At 48.6% G+C, this 20,611-nt stretch overlaps 1 protein-coding gene across 1 annotated transcript; it reads left to right on the plus strand.

Moving 5' to 3' along the window:
* The first annotated feature begins 13,508 nt into the window (after positions 1 to 13,508).
* On the plus strand, positions 13,509 to 18,960 carry LOC147991569 (uncharacterized). Its single transcript, XM_087538731.1, has 2 exons — positions 13,509 to 14,416; positions 18,780 to 18,960. Exons 1-2 carry the CDS (start codon positions 13,509 to 13,511, stop codon positions 18,958 to 18,960), a joined length of 1,089 nt encoding a protein of 362 aa, XP_087394857.1.
* Positions 18,961 to 20,611: the final 1,651 nt, after the last annotated feature.

Raw genomic sequence — 20,611 nt, forward strand, 5'->3', positions numbered from 1 at the left:
GTGATCCAAATCAACTAAACCATGTCCGATCATCACGTGAGATGGAGTAGTTTCATTGGTGAACATCGCTATGTTGATCATATCTGCTATATGATTCACGCTCGACCTTTCGGTCTCCGTGTTCCGAGGCCATATCTGTATATGCTTGGCTCGTCAAGTATAACCTGAGTATTCCGCGTGTGCAACTATTTTGCACCCGTTGTATTTGAACATAGAGCCTATCACACCCGATCATCACGTGGTGTCTCAACACGAAGAACTTCCGCAACGGTGCATACTCAGGGAGAACACTTCTTGATAATTAGTGAGATATCATCTTATAATGCTACCGTCAATCAAAGCAACATAAGATGCATAAAAGATAAATATCACATGCAATCAATATAAGTGATATGATATGGCCATCATCATCTTGTGCTTGTGATCTCCATCTTCGAAGCACCGTCGTGATCACCATAATCACCGGCGCGACACCTTGATCTCCATCATAGCATCGTTGTCATCTCGCCAATCTCATGCTTCCACGACTATCGCTACCGCTTAGTGATAAAGTAAAGCATTACAGCGCGATTGCATTGCATACAATAAAGCGACAACCATATGGCTCCTGCCAGTTGCTGATAACTCGGTTACAAAACATGATCATCTCATACAATAAAATTTAGCATCATGTCTTGACCATATCACATCACAACATGCCCTGCAAAAACAAGTTAGACGTCCTCTACTTTGTTGTTGCAAGTTTTACGTGGCTGCTACGGGCTTAAGCAAGAACCAATCTTACCTACGCATCAAAACCACAACGATAGTTTGTCAAGTTGGTGCTGTTTTAACCTTCACAAGGACCGGGCATAGCCACACTCGGTTCAACTAAAGTTGGAGAAACTGTCACCCGCTAGCCACCTTTGTGCAAAGCACGTCGGGAGAACCGGTCTCGCGTAAGCGTACGCGTAATGTCGGTCCGGGCCGCTTCGTCCAACAATACCGCCGAACCAAAGTATGACATGCTGGAAAGCAGTATGACTTATATCGCCCACAACTCACTTGTGTTCTACTCGTGCATATAACATCAACACATAAAACCTAGGCTCGGATGCCATTGTTGGGGAACGTAGTAATTTCAAAAAATTTCCTACGCACACGCAAGATCATGGTGATGCATAGCAACGAGAGGGGGAGTATGATCTACATACCTAGTAGATCTACAACGGAAGCGTTTGGTTGATGTAGTCGTACGTCTCCACGATCCGACCGATCAAGCACCGAAACTATGGCTCCTCCGAGTTCTAGCACACGTTCAGCTCGATGACGATCCCCGGACTCCGATCCAGCAAAGTGTCGGGGAAGAGTTCCGTTAGCACGACGGTGTGGTGACGATCTTGATGTACTACCGTTGCAGGGCTTCGCCTAAGCACCGCTACAATATTATCGAGAATTATGGTGGAAGGGGGCACCGCACACGGCTAAGAATATGATCACGTGGATCAACTTGTGTGTCTATGGGGTGCCCCTTGCCTCAGTATATAAAGGATGGAGGAGGAGGAGGCCGGCCAAGGCTTGGTGCGGCCAGGATGTGGAGTCCTACTAGGACTCCAAGTCCTAGTAGGAGTCCACCAAGAGGGGAGGAAGGGAGAAGGAAGTGGAGGAGAAGGAAAGGTGGCCGGCCCCCCTTTCCCTAGTCCAATTCGGACCAGAGGGGAGGGGGGGGGGCAGCAGCCCCTTGGCCCTTTCTCCTCTTCCCACTAAAGCCCATCAAGGCCCATTGCTTCTCCCGTAACTACCCGGTACTCCGAAAAATACCCGAATCACTCGGAACCTTTCCGATGTCCGAATATAGTCGTCCAATATATCGATCTTTACGTCTCGACCATTTCGAGACTCCTCGTCATGTCCCCGATCTCATCCGGGACTCCGAACTCCTTCGGTACATCAAAACTCATAAACTCATAATATAACTGTCATCGAAACCTTAAGCGTGCGGACCCTACGGGTTCGAGAACAATATAGACATGACCGAGACACGTCTCCGGTCAATAACCAATTGCGGGACCTGGATGCCCGTGTTGGCTCCTACATATTCTATGAAGATCTTTATCGGTCAGACCGCATAACAACATACGTTGTTCCCTTTGTCATCGGTATGTTACTTGCCCGGGATTTGATCGTCGGTATCCAATACCTAGTTCAATCTCGTTACCGACAAGTCTCTTTACTCGTTCTGTAATACATCATCCCGCAACTAACTCATTAGTTGCAATGCTTGCAGGCTTAAGTGATGTGCATTACCGAGAGGGCCCAGAGATACCTCTCCGACAATCGGAGTGACAAATCCTAATCTCGAAATACGCCAACCCAACATGTACCTTTAGAGACACCTGTAGAGCTCCTTTATAATCACCCAGTTACGTTGTGATGTTTGGTAGAACACAAAGTGTTCCTCCGGCAAACGGGAGTTGCATAATCTCATAGTCATAGGAACATGTATAAGTCATGAAGAAAGCAATAGCAACATACTAAACGATCGCGTGCTAAGCTAGTGGAATGGGTCATGTCAATTAGATCATTCACTTAATGATGTGATCTCGTTAATCAAATAACAACTACTTGTTCATGGTTAGAAACATAACTATCTTTGATTAACGAGCTAGTCAAGTAGAGGCATACTAGTGACACTTTGTTTGTCTATGTATTCACACATGTATTATGTTTCCGGTTAATACAATTCTAGCATGAATAATAAACATTTATCATGATATAAGGAAATAAATAATAACTTTATTATTGCCTCTAGGGCATATTTCCTTCAACATCTATACCTATACTAATCCTAGACTCCCTAGAAATTACCACGTTAATTAGAAATTACCGACTGTTTATCTAGTGGGACCGAATTATTACGGTCCAGATTAAATCTGATCACAGTTGTAGGAGTATCATATGGGCCTTCGATTTTAGCCTAGGGAAATTCCCAATCTCTCACGTGCGTGAGTCCTGCGTGGGGTAAGCCCATTCTATGGCCCAAATCCTAGACTCCCTAGAAATTACCACGTTAATTAGAAATTACCGACCGTTTATCCGGTGGGACCGAATTATTATGGTCCAGATTAAATCTGATCACAGTTGTAGGAGTACCATATGGGCCTTCGTTTTTAGCCTAGGGAAATTCCCAATCTCTCACGTGCGTGAGTCCTGCGTGGGGTAAGCCCATTCTATGGCCCAACAAGCCATCCAACCTTCTCCATCTCCGCCTCCTCCCCGAAGTGCCGCCACGCCCTCGCTCCTCCTGAAGCGCCGCCACGCCCACCTCGAACTCCGCCGCCACCTCCCACCCCTAACTCCGCGGTGATCCTGTGCCCCCTCTACCCCGACCTCCAGCGACACTCCTCCCATCCCGATCTCCGCCGATGGTCCTGCGTCCTCACCACCCGACCTCCGGAGAAGCTCCTCTGACCCCTCCCTCACTGACCTCCGCTGCGCTCCCACGCTCTTCGCCGTGGTCACGCCCCCATCCTTGCCGGTAGTGCATGCTGGATTAGGAGGTTGTACACGTATGTCTATATTTATATTCAAGTCGAGCTTCGTGAATTTGAAGGCATGTATGATCAAGAACCTATTGCCATCAATTCAATCTCACACGTGTGTGCTAGATGCTGGAAGAAATACTTCTCTTTTAGTTTGTATATGGCTGTGCGCACGTATGTATGTACTGGCACATCTTGTCGGAACCTGATTGGGAAGTCAGATTCGCTAAATCTACGCGCCCGTGTCTTCGTGCCATGTGAATCGCAACTCACGGCCTGTATCAACAACACCAAATATATTTCTTCTCTCTTTATTATAACTAATGTCATCAAATCTGATAATCGTCTACAGATGTTTTCCCTGTGGATACTGAGATGCATGGCACCATTTTGCAGATACTTGGAGTATATATCTAGCATATCAAGCCACCGGAGACAAGCAATACTTCGTTGAAACAATAACAACAATATCATCGTTTTGTCCAGATGACATTGTCCATGTCTACTGATGTGGTTGGCACTCACCACAGGTACTCGCTCCCCCCATAGATGAACTGTTTTATCTCTGTAGCTATTTATGAATAAAATTGGTCATGTATAGCATGCATGCCTTCTGGCTATATAGAAGTCGAGGTGCCTATGTGGGCTGCAAAAATAGAGGGCGTCCCTGACTCGGATTTTGTGTCCTACTCGAGCACGTCAGTAATGGGCGTCGGACATGGACTCCACATGGAACGCTCTCTTTGACACATAAACGATGGCCTCAAGCCCTTATGTGAAAGTATCCAGCCTCGCCGTTCTAACATTTTCTCTATAACAACGATGTACAACTTTGATGGAACACTGACCGCTGGTGCTACACCTGAGGTACACCATTGTATAATCCACATGCCAACCATGAGTAAAGTAGCAAGCTATTATGTTTCAAAATTTATTTGGAAGAGCATGTGTTTTGGGTTTTATACTTCACCATGATCTTTTACTGTGTGGCTGCAACCATGGCTTCTATCGTCATTAACTTGCCATATATAGATAGTCTGCAGAGTTTACAAACAAGAGTGAAACCAATAATTATGAGTGATGATTATGGTATGATTGCCGGATTAATAATTCAGAGCAATAAAGCTATTTTACTGGAAAAGTTGCTCCCACGCTCTTCACCGTGGCCAGTGCTCCACCTAAGGTATGCCATTGTATAATCCACATGCCAAACCATGAGTAAAGTAGCAAGCTATTCTGTTTCAAAATTTATTTGGAAGAGCATGTGTTTTGGGCTTTATACTTCACCATGATCTTTTACTTTGTGCCTGCAACCACACCTTATGTTGTCATTACCTAGCCACATACATATAGTCTGCAGAGTTTACAAACAATAGTGGAACCTATACTGATGAGTGATGATTATGGTATGATTGCCGGATTAATAATCCAGAGCAAGAAATATATTTTACTGGAAAAGTTAAATCTAATATTAACAATAGTACGAATGTACTTCACCTGCAAATTGTTCGTATCATTCCAGAGGTTATATTAGCCACACAATCACACTGCTGGTCACACTACTAACAGCAGGTCAAATCTTGGTGGTGCAACAGTTAGGCATGTAGTATGCAAGTTTAGAGATGGATATACCAAGTTTACTATGAACAAAAGCATGACAGGTTTGACAAACAACACATTTGTATTAATTCGGCGGTTCATTAGATATGATCTGCAAGAGTTGTCTGTGATGTATATGTTATGGATCAGCGCACAGGTAGTTAATTTGTCTTTTTTTCCATTTAGTAAATTCAAGCCCTTAATATGATGCTCTGAATGTCATACAGAGTTAGTTTCAGATTGGTAGTGCATCTCACAGTGATTTTTATAACTGAAGTTGATCATAATCACTGTGTACAGAGCATTTCAATGTGATGTTCAATAAATTATAGAAATTAGAAGTATGCCTATTATTGTAACATATTGTAGTAAGGTAGTGCCACTTCCAAGAATCAAATGTATTTTATGTCCTGACAAGTTTTTCCTTAAATGTATACTACAAAGGGATCAGTAATGATTAATTGGCAATTTACTATGTTTCAGAATAAACTGCTCACGAGTGAAATTACTTGTGGTGTTGCAATGTAGCTAGATTGGAGACAAACATGATAGCATCTTAATAATCCAGTAAGGTATTTGACGAGCTCCATTAAATAATTTATAGAGAAATCATAGAGCTTTTTCTTATGTAATTTGTACAAGAATCATGGAGTGCTTATGCATGCTTGCCTTTTGTTGACAACATAATTTTGTAAGTAAACTTAAATGACATGTATTTTCTACTCATAATGGTGAATCCAGTGGATAAAGGTGTGTACTGTGATAAAGCTGTACTTCAGACTATTATTTTCGTTTGTGGAGAACAGACAAAATGCGGAAAGCCCATGATAGCCACCAATTTTGTTACCTTCTCCGAGCAATGTAGGAGTTCTATATAAACTTCATCCTATGGTAGAATATTTATCTATACATGTGTTTCTGGTAGAAACCAACACATTTTACACCTAATTTTTACTTCTCTCACTTCAAGTCTGATACAACACATAACACTAATTAATCATATTCTCTTCATACATGTGCTTTCATTCTATATGTATTTCTTACATATATAACGCAGTAGAAGAACTCTTTAGAATCACTGGACTCGATGATCTCCATGCCAATGTAATTTACGTCAACATGATGTTTGTACCAGAAAGGATCATGCATGCTTTCTCCTATCTATTATAGCTTGCTATTGTCACTGATGTAAAATGAAATCTTCATGGCATGTGCCTCTAGCTTCCCACTATTGCAACTATTTTGAGAAAAGCTAGGAAAGGATAACGTTGATATACATACCTTTTTTAAGCAAGTACCGTTGATATACATATGACAGATAGTTCATGCATTGTACTTTAGTAGCTAGCCTTCACTAAAAGGACCAAAATCTATGTTTTTAAAATTAAGCTAATCTTTACTAATCAGTTCTTTTGTTCTACTTTATAGATCGTAAACCAGTTTTTTTACGGGGCCAGTTCTTCGGTTGGACGGAAGTAACTCCACTCGCTGGGAGGACTTGGTGGTAATTTACAAGGCCGTGAAGCATTTTTCATGTGACTGGTAGTGATCTAAGTCACATGTTATTAGAATGGATGTCACTACAACATTTCCGTACAAACGTATGCCACTGATCTTTGCATATATATTGCACTCCCTTTGTAAATAAATATAAGATGTTTTAATATGTTTCTACTACTATATGTTTTTGTCATTATTATGACAATAGATCGATTAGGTTCTCCGAAATATATATTGTCGATGTGATCAAACATGTGTTACATGCCATCTAATGCAACATCGCTTTGTTTGAACGTTCACAATTATAACTATCTATGACAAGAGATAACCATACATGTATTTTTTTTGAAAGTAGAACTATACATGTTAGATCTCCAATGGTGTATCAACCAAAAAACAATACCGCGGAATCTAAGAAAGCAAAAAAGAATACCATATACCTTCTATTAAGAGGATAGATAACTACTCATGCTGAACGGCAAAAAAATGATGTACTATATAACTGATTGCTAAGAATTAAAAGAAGTCCCAAGGTAATGCTGGTTTGAAATCATATGAATATGTAAAATGCCTAATTACGAGTTTCTAAATCAATGTGGATAATCATGATAAGCTGCTACATGTTTTTAATCACTATTTTATTTGCATGTCATTTTTTAAAATCTAATATTTCTTATTTAGCATTAGATTGTGGGGTCCAATTTTTCCTCAATTTCAATCAACGTCAAATCGATAAGTTGGCAAGTTGCTCTTCATAGTATAGCTCTTATTTATTTCCATTTGTACATAGTACTATAGATACTTCAAAGCTCACTAAGGTTATTCAAACATCCGGTGTCCATCAATTCATTTTCTTTTATATCTTATTAACCACCAAATTATAACATATAATGCAGGCCATAAGGAACTTATTCAAAGAATATAGTATTTTGTTCTATGGAAAGTTTGAAGCAGCTGAGAACTTAATATGCCTGGATAATAATAATTTGGATATTTTTCTATATTATTGTGGAAAGAATTTGCAAAATGAACATATTGAAAATGTCACTATTATGTGTTTTTTAGTGCTAGCCCGTACAGACGTCTAGATACTGGAATTTCGTGTAGCGATATCACAAACTCAAGTTTGTACAATGACCGTTTTCATTTAATCAGTTGGTCTAACATCTCGATTGAAGTTTGTTATAAAAGAAAATAAAGATATCTAATTCTAAACTATGAGTAGTATGAATTCCACGTCAAGAAAACTGAAGTAAATTAGTAGCATAGCGTAAACCAACCATAATTTCAGCAAGGATATATTATATGATATAAGTTGACTGAAATGCTAATGCATATACCTATTCATCTTTGGCCTTTAACAACTAGGCTTTAATGGTTTGCAGAAACGCTAGCCGGATCTATAAGTAGCACTATGAATCTAGAGTAAGATATTTATTTTCCAACTTTTACTTATAGTAAATATGATATACACTCATGTTGTATACATAATATCCAAAAAATTTACAGTTAACCAAATGTTGTAGCATCCAAACTTGCGAATATATATTTTTCACAATATGGCACATGAATATAGAATTTCAATTTTTACATGTGAACATGCGAAATTCATAAATGAAAATATGGAATTGGAGCATGTATAAAAGAAATAAATGTTTGAGTTCAAACAAAACAGAAAATCCAATTGGAATAGACACTAGCCCGTGCGAATGCACGGGTCGGCGACTAGTTATTTGAATTAAAATTTGGCGATTGCTTGCCAGTTTAAGATTGAACAAAGATAAGTGATCCGTAAACTCCTCTCCATGTCCCTCTTATCCTAGGTATTGCCGTGGGAAGAGAAGAGGACGGGTGCCACACCAGCACAACGCCACCACAATCCTTGTCAGGAGCTAGCAACCCCAGCCTGACATGATCGGGAGTGGCGAGGCCGCGAAGGAGGAAGACGTGCGGAGCACCTCGACGGCCCCCTGGTCACCGCCCCAGGACCGAAAGGGGGGCTCCAGCACAGGAACCGGCAGAGGAAGGCACCAGAGCCCAGCCAGAAGGCCCCAAAAGGAAGCGGAAGCACCAGGGGGCGAGCCTTTTCCCGGCAGCTGGAAGAAACGGTGATGACGGCACCGAGAAAAGGGGGAAGAGCCATGCAGAAGGGCAGCAGGTCGCCAGTACAAGACGAACGCATCGATGCGGTCGTGCTCCTACTGGACGACTGATACGTCCATTTTGCATCATGCTTTTATATCGATATTTATTACATTATGGGCTGTTACTACACATTATGTCACAATACTTATGCCTTTTCTCTCTTATTTTACAAGGTTTACATGAAGAGGGAGAATGCCGGCAGCTGGGATTCTGGACTAGAAAAGGAGCAAATATTAGAGACCTATCCTGCACAACTCCAAAAGTCCTGAAACTCCACGGGAATTATTTTTGGAATATATAAAAAATACTGAGCGAACAAAGTACCAGAGGGGGGCCACCCACCATCCACGAGGGTGGGGGCGCGCCTACCCCCCTAGGCGAGCCCCCTGCCTCATGGGCCCCCTGGCTGGCCTCCGGTTCCCATCTTCTGCTATATGAGGTCTTTTACCCTGGAAAAAAAATCAGAAGCAAGCTTACGGGACGAAACTCCGCCACCACGAGGCGGAACCTTGGCGGAACCAATCTAGGGCTCCGGCGGAGCTGTTCTTCCAGGGAAACTTCCCTCCGAGAGGGGGAAATCATCGCCATCGTCATCACCAATGATCCTCTCATCGGGAGGGGGTCAATCTCCATCAACATCTTCACTAGAACCATCGCCTCTCAAACCCTAGTTCATCTCTGTATCCAATCTTCGTCTCATAGCCTCAGATTGGTACCTGTAGGTTGCTAGTAGTGTTGATTACTCCTTGTAGTTGATGCTAGTTTGTTTATTCGGTGGAAGATCACATGTTTAGATCCATTATGCACATTAATACCCCTCTGATTATGAACATGAATATGATTTGTTAGTAGTTACATTTGTTCGTGAGGACATGGGAGAAGTCTTGCTATAAGTAATCATGTGAATTTAGTATTCGTTCGATATTTTGATGAGATGTATGTTGTCTATCCTCTAGTGGTGCTTTGTGAACGTAGACTACATGACACTTGACCATTATTTGGGCCTAGAGGAAGGCATTGGGAAGTAATAAGTAGATGATGAGTTGCTAGAGTGACAGAAGCTTAAAACCTAGTTTATGCGTTGCTTCATAAGGGGCTGATTTGGATCCATATGTTTCATGCTATGGTTAGGTTTACCTTAATACTTCTTTTGTAGTTGTGGATGCTTGCAAGAGTAGTTAATCATAACTGGGATGCTTGTCCAAGGAAGGGCAGCACTCAAGCACCAGTCAACCCACATAACAAATTATCAAAGTAACGAACGCGAAACATATGAGCGTCATGAAAATTAGCTTGACGATAATTCCCATGTGTCCTTGGGAGCGCTTTCCTTTATATAAGAATTTGTCCTGGCTTGTCCTTTGCTACAAAAAGGATTGGGCCACCTTGCTGCACTTTATTTACACTTGTTACTTGTTACCCGTTACCAATTATCTTATCACAAAACTATCTGTTACCGATAATTTCAGTGCTTGCAGAGAATACCTTACTGAAAACCGCTTGTCATTTCCTTCTGCTCCTCGTTGGGTCCGACACTCTTACTTATCAAAAGGACTACGATAGATCCCCTATTCTTTTGGGTCATCACGACTCTTTTCTGGCGCCGTTGCCGGGGAGTGGAGTGCCTTTGGTAGGTGGAATTTGTTAAGGAAAAATTTATATAGTGTGCTGAAATTTACTGTCACTTGTTACTATGGAAAGTAATCCTCTGAGGGGCTTGTTCGGGGTATCTTCACCCCGACTAGTAGAGCAAAGAGTTTCTCCTCAACCTAATGAACCTACTAAAAATGAAAATGTTTACTTTGAAATTCCTTCGGGTATGATAGAGAAACTGCTAGCTAATCCTTTTGCAGGAGATGGAACACTACATCCCGATGAGCACATAATATATGTGGATGAAGTTTGTGGATTATTAAAGCTTGTAGGTATGCCCAGAGATGTTATCAAGAAGAAGGTCTTCCCTTTATCTTTGAAGGGAAAGGCATTGACATGGTATAGGCTATGTGATGATATGGGATCATGGAAGTACAACCGATTGAAATTGGAATTTCATTAGAAGTTTTATCCTATGCATCTTGTTCATCGTGATCGCAATTATATATATAATTTTTGGCCTCGCGAAGGAGAAAGCATCGCTCAAGCTTGGGGGAGGCTTAAGTCAATGTTATATTCATGCCCCAATCATGAGCTCACAAGAGAAATGATTATTCAAAAAAATTATGCTCGGCTTTCTCTCAATAATCAAACCATGCTTGATACTTCTTGCACTAGTTCTTTTATGATGAAGACTACTGAATTCAAATGGGATTTATTGGAAAGAATTAAACGCAACTCCGAAGATTGGGACCTCGACGAAGGTAAGTAGTCAGGTATAACACCTAAGTTTGATTGTGTTAAATCTTTTATGGACACCGATGTTTTCCGTGAATTTAGCACTAAATATGGACTTGACTCTGAGATAGTAGCTACTTTCTGTGAATCCTTTGCTACTCATGTTGATCTCCCTAAGGAGAAGTGGTTTAAATATAGTCCTCCGATTGAAGTAAAAGTAGTTGCACCTGTTAAAGTTGAAGAAAAGACTATCACTTATAATGATCCTATTGTTCCTACTGCTTATGTTGAAAAACCACCTTTCCCTATTAGAATAAAGGATCATGCCAAAGCTTCAACTGTGCTTCGTAAGAGTAATGCTAAAACATCTACATCCTCTGAACAAATTAAAGTTGAACCTAATATAGCTATGGTTAAAGATCTCTTGGTCGATAATATTGATGGGCATGTTATTTCTTTCTGTAGCTGCTAGAATTGCTAGACCTGATGCTAAAGATAAACATAGACCTATTGTGGGCATGCCTGTTGTTTCTGTTAAAATAGGAGATCATTGTTATTGTCGGTGTCCTGGGAACGGGGGTCCCCAGACATGCCTGCCTGCGGCCCACGGCGTGGCGTAGCTAGCGGGCCAGTACGACCCAACTTCATCAACACGACATAGGACCTCCTAAAGGGCGGCCTCACCAGGCTAGCTCGTGAGGGGCTGAGAGATCTAGGCAAGGCAAACCTTGCGAGGCCCTCGTGACGTGAGCCATGACGATCAGGATTAGGCGGGCGCCAGCGTGCGCAGCGTCCTTGTTCCCTCTTTGGTGCTAAGGAGGCAAGCGCAGGCGCAGAGTACCGAGGCATCAAGCAAAGGTTTCCATATCGGTGCAACGAGACCATGACCAGCAGGACGGCAGGACGGAGGTCACCATGGAGCCCAAGACGGCATCACCACCAGAGCCTTTGGCAGGCGAAGACCGCTTTTGTCAGGATAAGCTGTACTGGTTGTCCCCTTTCAAATTGGTCGTTGTTGGCTCCCTTCCCGCTCAATATTTGGGAAGAGGACCAGGGCCTTTATAAATAGAGCTAGCCACCATAGTAGAGAGGCATGGGATCATCAACCGAGATCTTACCTAGAGACACACACCACCACAGCATGACAAGCACAAGAACACCTCGTCCTCAGGAGGCTGTTCTTCCCCTTGTACCGTTCATCATCAGCCCAAGAGGCAATCCACCACCACCACACTGGAGTAGGGTATTACACCACAACGGTGGCCTGAACCAGTATAAATCTCGTGTCTTTTGTGTTGTGAGTTCGTCGAGTTCGTCCGCGAAATCTTAACGAGCTAGGGCGCGAATTGGTAGGGAGGAAACCTTCGTGCACACCCCAGAGTTTAAACCTTGAGGGTTTTGCTGGAACCCGAGATCTGACATTTGGCGCGCCAGGTAGGGGTGTGCCGGAGCTTCCTATCCGTCATTCCGCGTCCAATCGCTCCATCGTCTCTATGGTGGACGCTCGTCGTGCTCGCGCTGAGCGTCGGGCTGCCCTGGCCACCCGCGTCGCACAGACGGCTCCCGTTAGTGGGCCACCTCGTCGTTCTCCGTCTCCTGCCGCCACCGGCCCGGCGGGGAACAAGAAGCAAGCATCCTCGCTGCACCCCTCGGTGCGGCGGGATGGCCGCACCGCCACTCTGTCGCTGACCCCGGCCGTCTCCTCGTCCCACGCTCGTCGCGATCCCATGGATGCACGGGGTGCGCTCCTCATGGCGCACGAGCTCCCGCTACCATCCGGTCGACGACCTCTATGAGGACTGGCTCGACCGCATCGCTGAGCTTGTCCGCGCGGCAGGGGGCTCCCCTGCTCCGTCTCTCTCACTGCCTCACCCTCCGCCGGCTACGGGCAACGTAGCTCACGGAGCGCCTCCACCACCTCAGCCCCAAGACGGCACCTTGGCGTCAAGGCGCGCGGCCCCACGACGCGATCCATCATGTCTGACGCCCGCGCGTGAAGAAAGAAGCTGTCAAGAAGTTCCTCGGCCGCAAGATAACGCTCCGCCACTCCTTGCACCGCAGCGCTAGGATCGTCTGCCGCGGCAGGCCCTCGCGCCGCTCACTGTGGCGGCACATGGGCGTCAGGACCAAGCTCCACCTCCAAGACGGGCCCCGGTGACCACAGCTGGCTGCCGCGCCTTCACCCCCGAGTTGTGTAGCGTCGCCTGGCCGGGCAAGTTCAAGCCAGACCTGCCTCCTCGCTACGACGACACCCCCGACCCTGCGGAGTTCCTGCAGCTCTATGAGCTGAGCATCGAGGCGGCCAACGGTGATGAGAAGGTCATGGCGAACTGGTTCCCTATGACACTCAAAGACGGCACCCGCTCGTGGCTCCTGAACCTGCCTCCTGGCTCGATCTCCTCCTGGGACGAGATGCGCGACCGCTTCGTCTCCAACTTCCAAGGCACTCGCGACCGCCCACCGGCTGTGGGTGACCTACGCCGCGTCAAGCAGAAGCCAGGAGAGACCCTCCAGAAGTACATCCAGCGCTTCAACAATTTTCGCCTCAAGATCCCCAAGGTGACGGACGAGGCCATCATCTCCGCGTTCTTCGATGGCATCTGTGACATCAAGATGAAGGAAGAGCTCGCTATCCACGAGGAGTTGTGCACGTCCTTGGAGCTGTTCAACCTGGCGACCAAGTGCGCAAGAGCTGAGGAGGGGCGCCTCTCCCTCCTCGAGCTACCGGCGGCGGACCCGGAGGAGAAGAAGGCCAAGGCAAAAGACGTGAAGCGCAAGGGAGTGGCCGTGCTCACAGCGGAGCCGGACACCAAGCGTGGCAGAGACCAGCCCGAGTCATCTAAGGGCAGGCGACCGTTCTGCGCCTTCCACAACCTGAACACCCACAACACCAATGACTGCCAAGAGCTCAGGGCCATTCATGAAGGACGCTTCGGTCGACACCCCGAGCGCGGTGACCGGAGCTACGACAGAGGAGGAGGACGCAGTGGCGGGCGCTGGGATGACCGTGGCCCACGCCAGGAGTGGCGTGACTGGCCTCGTGAGGACCGCTGGCAAGATCTTCCTCGCGAGGGCGCCTGGAGGGACCAGTCTCGCGAGGATCGCCCTCAGGGCAACGCCGGTCTTCCCCCGCTGCCGCCACCACCAAGAAGGAATGATGACCATCACCAAGATGAGGGGGCTGGGGGCTTTCAGAAGCCGCGCGCCATCGCCGGCATATTGGGCGGAGCCCAGGCCCCAACCTCGCAGCGTATCTTCAAACAGTTTGCTCATGAAGTGAATGCAGTTCTCCCAAAGCATGAGGCCACACGCCCGCTCAGGTGGTCCCAGTGCGCCATCACCTTCAGCTCAGCAGACCAGCTCAAGTGCGCAGCCACTGCTGGCACGCTCCCGATGCTTTGTTCGCTAGTCATCAGCAATGTTCAAGTTACCAAGAACCTCATCCACGGCGGCGTAGGGCTCAATGTCCTGTCTGTCAACACATTCGACAACCTCCAAGTGTCGTATGACCAGCTCCAGCCTACCAAGCCTTTCTCAGGAGGGACCGATGGTTCCACCACACCGATAGGGCAGGTCTGCCTCCCTGTCACCTTTGGGGAACACAAGAACTACTGCACCGAGCTTATCGACTTCGATGTCGCGCACATCCGTCTGCCATACAACGCCATCCTTGGGTATCCAGCCCTGGCCAAGTTCATGGCGGCGAGACACCACGGCTACAACGTCCTCAAGATGCCAGGAAGCAGCGGAGTCATCATGGTCCCATGCGAAGAATGAGATGCGGTGTGCTCCCTTGAGCGTGCCTTTTAAGCCGCAGCAGTCAACGATCCCGACAGCAAGGGTGAGGGCCTTCCGTAGGCCATCCCCAAGAAGAAGCAGTTGCGCCGTACCGGGCCCCAAGAAGGTGGCGTCATGGTTGGGACCTCATTAGGATCGACGCCCGCTCCAGGGGCGCCTCCCTCCATCGCTGTGTTTGCCTGGCAACCATCTGATATCCCCGTGTTCCCAGGGAGGTAATCGAGCACCGCTTTGCTGTCTGCCCACACGCCCGACCTGTCAAGTGAAAGTCCGGAAGCAGGCCCTGGAAAGGCAACAGTTCATTGCTGAGGAAATCAAGAAACTGGAGGCGGCTGGTTTGGTCAGAGGAGTACTGCATCCTACATGGTTAGCAAATCCAGTGGTAGTCTGGAAGGCAAATGGGGAATGGAGGCTTTGCATTGATTTCACAGATCTCAATAAGGCTTGCCCAAAGGACCCATTTCCCTTGACACGTATCGACCAGATTGTGGATTCCACTTCAGGGTGTGATTTGCTCTCCTTTCTGGACACATATTCCGGATATCACCAGATCTTCATGTCGAAAGAAGATGAAGAGAAGATATCGTTCATCACTCAATGTGGTATGTACTGCTTTGTACACATGCCATTCGGACTAAAGAGTGCCGGGTCCACTTTTGCAAGGGCAGTTCAGATTGGTTTTGAGTCACAGTTATACAGAAACATAGAAGCTTATATGGATGATATCGTGGTGAAAGCCAAGGATAAGACCACTCTTATCCATGATTTGGAGGAGACATTTGCTAATCCACGCAAGATCAATTTGAAGCTTAATCTGAAGAAGTGTGTGTTTTGTGTCCCCTCCTGCAAGCTGCTTGGTTTTTTCGTGTCCCATTGGGGGATCGAAGCTAACCCTGACAAGAACAAAGCCATCGAGCAGATCCAAGCACTAAGGACAGTTAAGGATGTGAGGCGCTTGACAGGATGCGTTGCTGCGCTGAGTAGGTTCATTTCCAAGTCTGCCGAGCATGCCCTACCATTCTTTAATATTTTAAAGAAAGCAGGGCCTATGAAGTGGACCCCAGAAGCAGATGCAGCTCTGCAGGAGTTGAAAGCCTACCTATCAGCTGTGCCTACCCTGGTTGCACCCAAACCCCAAGAACCATTATTGCTATACATGGCGGCAACCAACCAAGTGGAAAGTGCTGCCTTGGTAGCACAACGAAAAGTGGATGAGGCAAAAAGTGGGTAGATAACGACAGAGTCAGAAAAGGATCAGAACAATAATGAGCACGGCAACGAGAGCAACCCCAAGGACGCGGCAAGGAAGAAAGTGGTGCAGTGCCCAGTGTACTTTGTCAGCTCCTTGTTACAAGGGGCTAGATCGAGGTACTCTGGCATGCAAAAGTTGATCTTTGGTCTCATTATGGCCTCAAGGAAACTGTGCCACTGCTTCCAAGCCCATGAGATCACGATTGTCACTCGTTTTCCGTTGCAAAGGATACTCTGAAACCCTGAGGCTACCGGTAGAATAGTGGAGTGGGCTTTGGAGTTATCATGATTTGGTATGAAGTTTGAGAGCACATCATCTATTCAGAGCAGGGCGCTGGTAGAGTTTATTGCAGAATGGACGCCAACCCCTGATGAGGAAGTGAAAGAGACAACTATCCCCGGCAAGGAATCACCCCAAGAATGGATTATGTACTTTGATGGTGCCTTTTCCCTACAAGGTGCAGGGGCTGGCGTGCTTCTTTGTTGCCCCCTCTGGGGAGCACTTGAAGTACGTCGTGCAAATGCACTTTGCCCAAGAAGAAGCCACCAACAATACAGCTGAGTATGAAGGGCTCCTTGCCGGGCTCAGAATTGTAGCAGAATTCGGAATCAAGAAGCTGATCATATGAGGAGATTCACAACTTGTGGTGAGACAAGTCAACAAATATTATAAAAGCCCATTGATGGAAGCATAAGTCGAGGAAGTGAGGAGATTGGAGGAGCACTTTGACGGGTTGCAAACAGAGCACGTCCCTCGTGCGGAAAACAGCATAGCTGATCACCTGTTGAAGTGTGCTGGGCAGAAGCTTCCCGTGGAACCAGGAACTTTTGTTCTCCATCTCTCTCAGCCCTCCGTAGCACCAGCCACAATGGCCCGGAAAATGAGAAAGTTGTACTACGGTAGGCCTCTCCTGGTCGAGTCGTCCCCTCATGGCAGAGACCCTGCCGGAAACAACTCCTCATAGCCTGCCGGACCACCCCCTCCAGCCGGGCCCATGGTCCCCACGAATGAGGCTGGTGCTCCCGCAGCAGAGGAGGTGCCGCTAGTCCTCGTTGCCGAGCCCCAGGCTCCAGCTTGGGCAAGCCACATCGTTCACTTCCTCCAAACCAGAGAACTTCCCGGCAACCAAGATGAAGCTGAGAAAGTAGCACGGAGGGCCAGTATGTATCAGTTTGTCGATGACACTCTGTACAGAAGGAGGCCCAATGATGTGAAATTGAAGTGTGTCTGCCGGGAGGATGGAAAGGAACTACTGGCTGAGATTCATATAGATATGTGCGGATCACACATTGGATCAAGGAAATTAGTTGGGAAAGCATTCCGGCAAGGATTCTATTGGCCGACAACCGTCCAAGATGCGGTCGAGCTCGTCACGACATGTGAAGCTGTCGGAGCAATGGGCCACGGGTAGCCAATCCTGAGTCCCAAGATCTTTCAAGACATTGGGGCAGGCTGCGCCCCTCAAGACACCAAGATGAAGTGCAGCCTTCTGGTGGCCGGCATGCCAGATGGCTGACTGCTAGAAGACGGCTGGCCCCGGGAGATGGCACAAGGACGGGCCGACTCCTGGCTGGCGACTCCCAGGAAGGCCGGTTCCCAAGCAGCCGGCTCACGACGCCCAACAAATCTTTGCCCACATTAAGATGACAAGACGGGGAGATGCTACAGTGTAGCCCACCCCCCGAATCCTAGATCAGGTGTGGCCACAGTGCACAGTGGTGACGGAGATTTCCAGCGGCGCGACACTGTTGCCACTCCACCCTTGACGTCACGACTGGCGGACGAGACCCTGATCCCACAACGACTTGTCAGTACAGCCCGCAAGTGGCGGGCCCTACTAGTCAGCGAGAGCCCAGAAGACGGCAGAGGCCGGACCAGTCGGACCCAAGGGGAGCCGGCTTCTAGCAGACGGCTGGCCCCCTCCTTGGGCTCCGCGCGCCATTAACCAGAAGAGACGCAGAGTGGTTACAGTGATCTCCCACCAGACGTTGGGACTGTAGCCATGCCCCCCTGACCAAGGACGCATCATCAGCATCACGACTACAGTAACCAGGAGCCGGCAGGACCCCTGATCTACGGGTATGGCCTGTCGGCCCTGTACCCTACCAGTCGACGGGGCCCACCAAGTCGGCGGGCCCTAGCAGTTGGCGGAGAAGCCGGCGACCAGAGACAATGACAATCGGGACCGACACCCGGCCAGATTACCATTGTACCCCTGGGGGTTAGGCCTATATAAACCCCCCGGGGCACCCATGCAAAGGGTTCGGACCTATTTAGACTAGACACATACATAGAGAGGGAGAAGAGCTAGCCTTGCCTTCTCCTACCTCTAGCATACAGTTCAAGGAGCACCATTGTAGTCACTTTGCCTTAGTGATCATGCGGAGACCCCGCAGAGCAGGACTAGGGGTGTTATCTCCTAGGAGATCCCCGAACCTGGGTAAAGTTCGACGGCGTTCATGCCTACGCCTCATCCCGCTTCCAGGCACCGGCGACGTTATACTCGCTCCCACCATGATAAGCCACCCGTTGGCATATGTCTCACCCAACCCCCGACATTTCACGCCCACCGTGTGGCGAGGTGCACCGTCTCCTGGAGACTTGTTATGGACGGGAACCCTGTTCCTTCCCAGCGAGCGTGGCCAGCCTGGCACGCCCGACGGCGTTTGCGCCGACGCGCTGCGTGGCGCAGAGATCGCCTGCGCAGTGAGCTGCCTCGCCGATCTTGAGGGCGAGATCAGCCTCTCCGACGGGTCAGTGTCCGACGCTGGCAATGGCGACTCCGAAGATCGCCTCGTCAGCCTCCTTGACTAGCTCCATGTCGCTGGCGAGCCTGCTGCAGACGTGGAGTCAGTTGGCTCCACCCACCCGATGCTGGTCGACTCGGACACCACGTCGCTTGACACGTTCCCCACCAACGTGGTGGTATACAACGAGCCGCTCCCTCATGAGCACAGCGGCGACAGCACCGTCACAGAGGTGCTCGTCATCGACGAGCACTCTGGTGGCGGCAGCCAGGACCCGCTGCAAGCGGCCCTGCAAGACCTGTCCGCGCCTATTCCGGAAGACGCCGACGCCGAGACGCTAGAGGCACGCAGCCTCCAGCTTGTTGAGAGCGCCAACCGGCTGGCCGGCATGAGACGCCTTGCGGAGGTCTACCAGCGAGAGATGGACCGGGCAGTCGGCGGCATGCCGGCTCTAGGTGGGCCTAGCCGCACGGACCAGATCCGACAGCATGGCGCGACCATCGCCAACATGTTCGAGGCAGATCACCCCGTCTACGCCATGCCTGCGGAGAACATACGAGCTGCCCAGGCAGCAGCAGACGAGCTGGACAAGCTCGAGGGCGACGAGCGTCGCCACATGACGGAGCGCGTCTTGCAGCTCCTGGACACGGCCGCCGCGCAGCAAGAAGTCGGCTGCCGCGCTGATGCGCCAACTAGCGGAACGACGAGCCGCCTCCCCGCCAAGACCAAGGCGCGACCTCCCGGACGCCGACTGGCGGTGTCCGCGGCAGAAGAGATGAGCAGTCGGCTGCCAGCCGCAGCCGGACTCACGTCACAATCGAGAGCGACCAAGATGGCCGCCCAAGAGCATTCAGACGATGGGATGACTGCCCGCCTCCTCCACCCCGCAGGGAGAGGCGCGTTTCCCCGCCGCTTGTCGATCACCCGTCACTCGGCGATCGCCTTGGCCGCTGATAGGGAATCAGAGAGAATGACGCCCGCCACCGGATCGACCGCCTCAACCGATCCCTGATGCTCGAAGAAGAAGACGAGCTGGGTCCGCCTTGTTTTGGCCCCCGCATCAGAGACGAGCCCTTCCCCAAAGGGTTCACGCTCCCTAGAGACACCCCCAAATACACCGGCTCCGTGAAGCTGGGGGACTGGCGGGTCGACTACTCCACAGCCGTCAGCATCGCCAATGGAAATAGGCGTGTTGCCGTGAAATACGTTCCCCTCATGCTCTAGGGCACGGCTCAGACATGGCTGAACAGCCTGAAACCCCGCAGCATCAACAGCTGGGTCGACTTCACCGAAGCCTTCGTCCGCAACTTCACTAGCACGTACAAGCGGCCGCCCAAGCCCGACCAGCTCTCCTTGTGCGTCCAGGGCCCCAACGAGTCGACTCACGATTACCTCACACGCTGGGCCGAGTTGCGCAACTCTTGCGACGGCGTGCACGAAGTGCAGGCCATCGAGTACTTCATCGCCGGGTGCCGAGAGGGCACCCTCCTCAAGCACCGACTCCTCTGCGACGAGCCGGCTTCCCTTAATGAGCTGCTAGTCATAGCAGACAAGTACGCCACCGCCGACTCCTCCATGAAGGTAGAGATCCGAGTAGACGCGTCTGGCAAGATGGTGCCCCAAGCTCCACGTACCCCGGCTGGTGACGCCAGTCGGCGCCAGCAGCCCAATGACAACAAACGCAAGGCCACGCAGCCTGCTTTCACAAGCCGGCAGGT

The sequence above is a fragment of the Triticum urartu genome, chromosome 1A (genome assembly GCF_056163025.1).
Source record: "Triticum urartu cultivar PI428250 chromosome 1A, HENAU_Tu73, whole genome shotgun sequence".
NCBI classification, from domain to species: Eukaryota; Viridiplantae; Streptophyta; class Magnoliopsida; order Poales; family Poaceae; genus Triticum; species Triticum urartu.

Excerpts from the sequence above, each read along its gene's own strand:
- LOC147991569 (XM_087538731.1), top strand. The coding sequence starts at position 13,509 with ATGCGCGACCGCTTCGTCTCCAACTTCCAAGGCACTCGCGACCGCCCA. Across the intron at positions 14,417-18,779 it reads GAGGCCACACGCCCGCTCAG|CGAGCGTGGCCAGCCTGGCA; the intron begins GTGGTCCCAGTG and ends GTTCCTTCCCAG.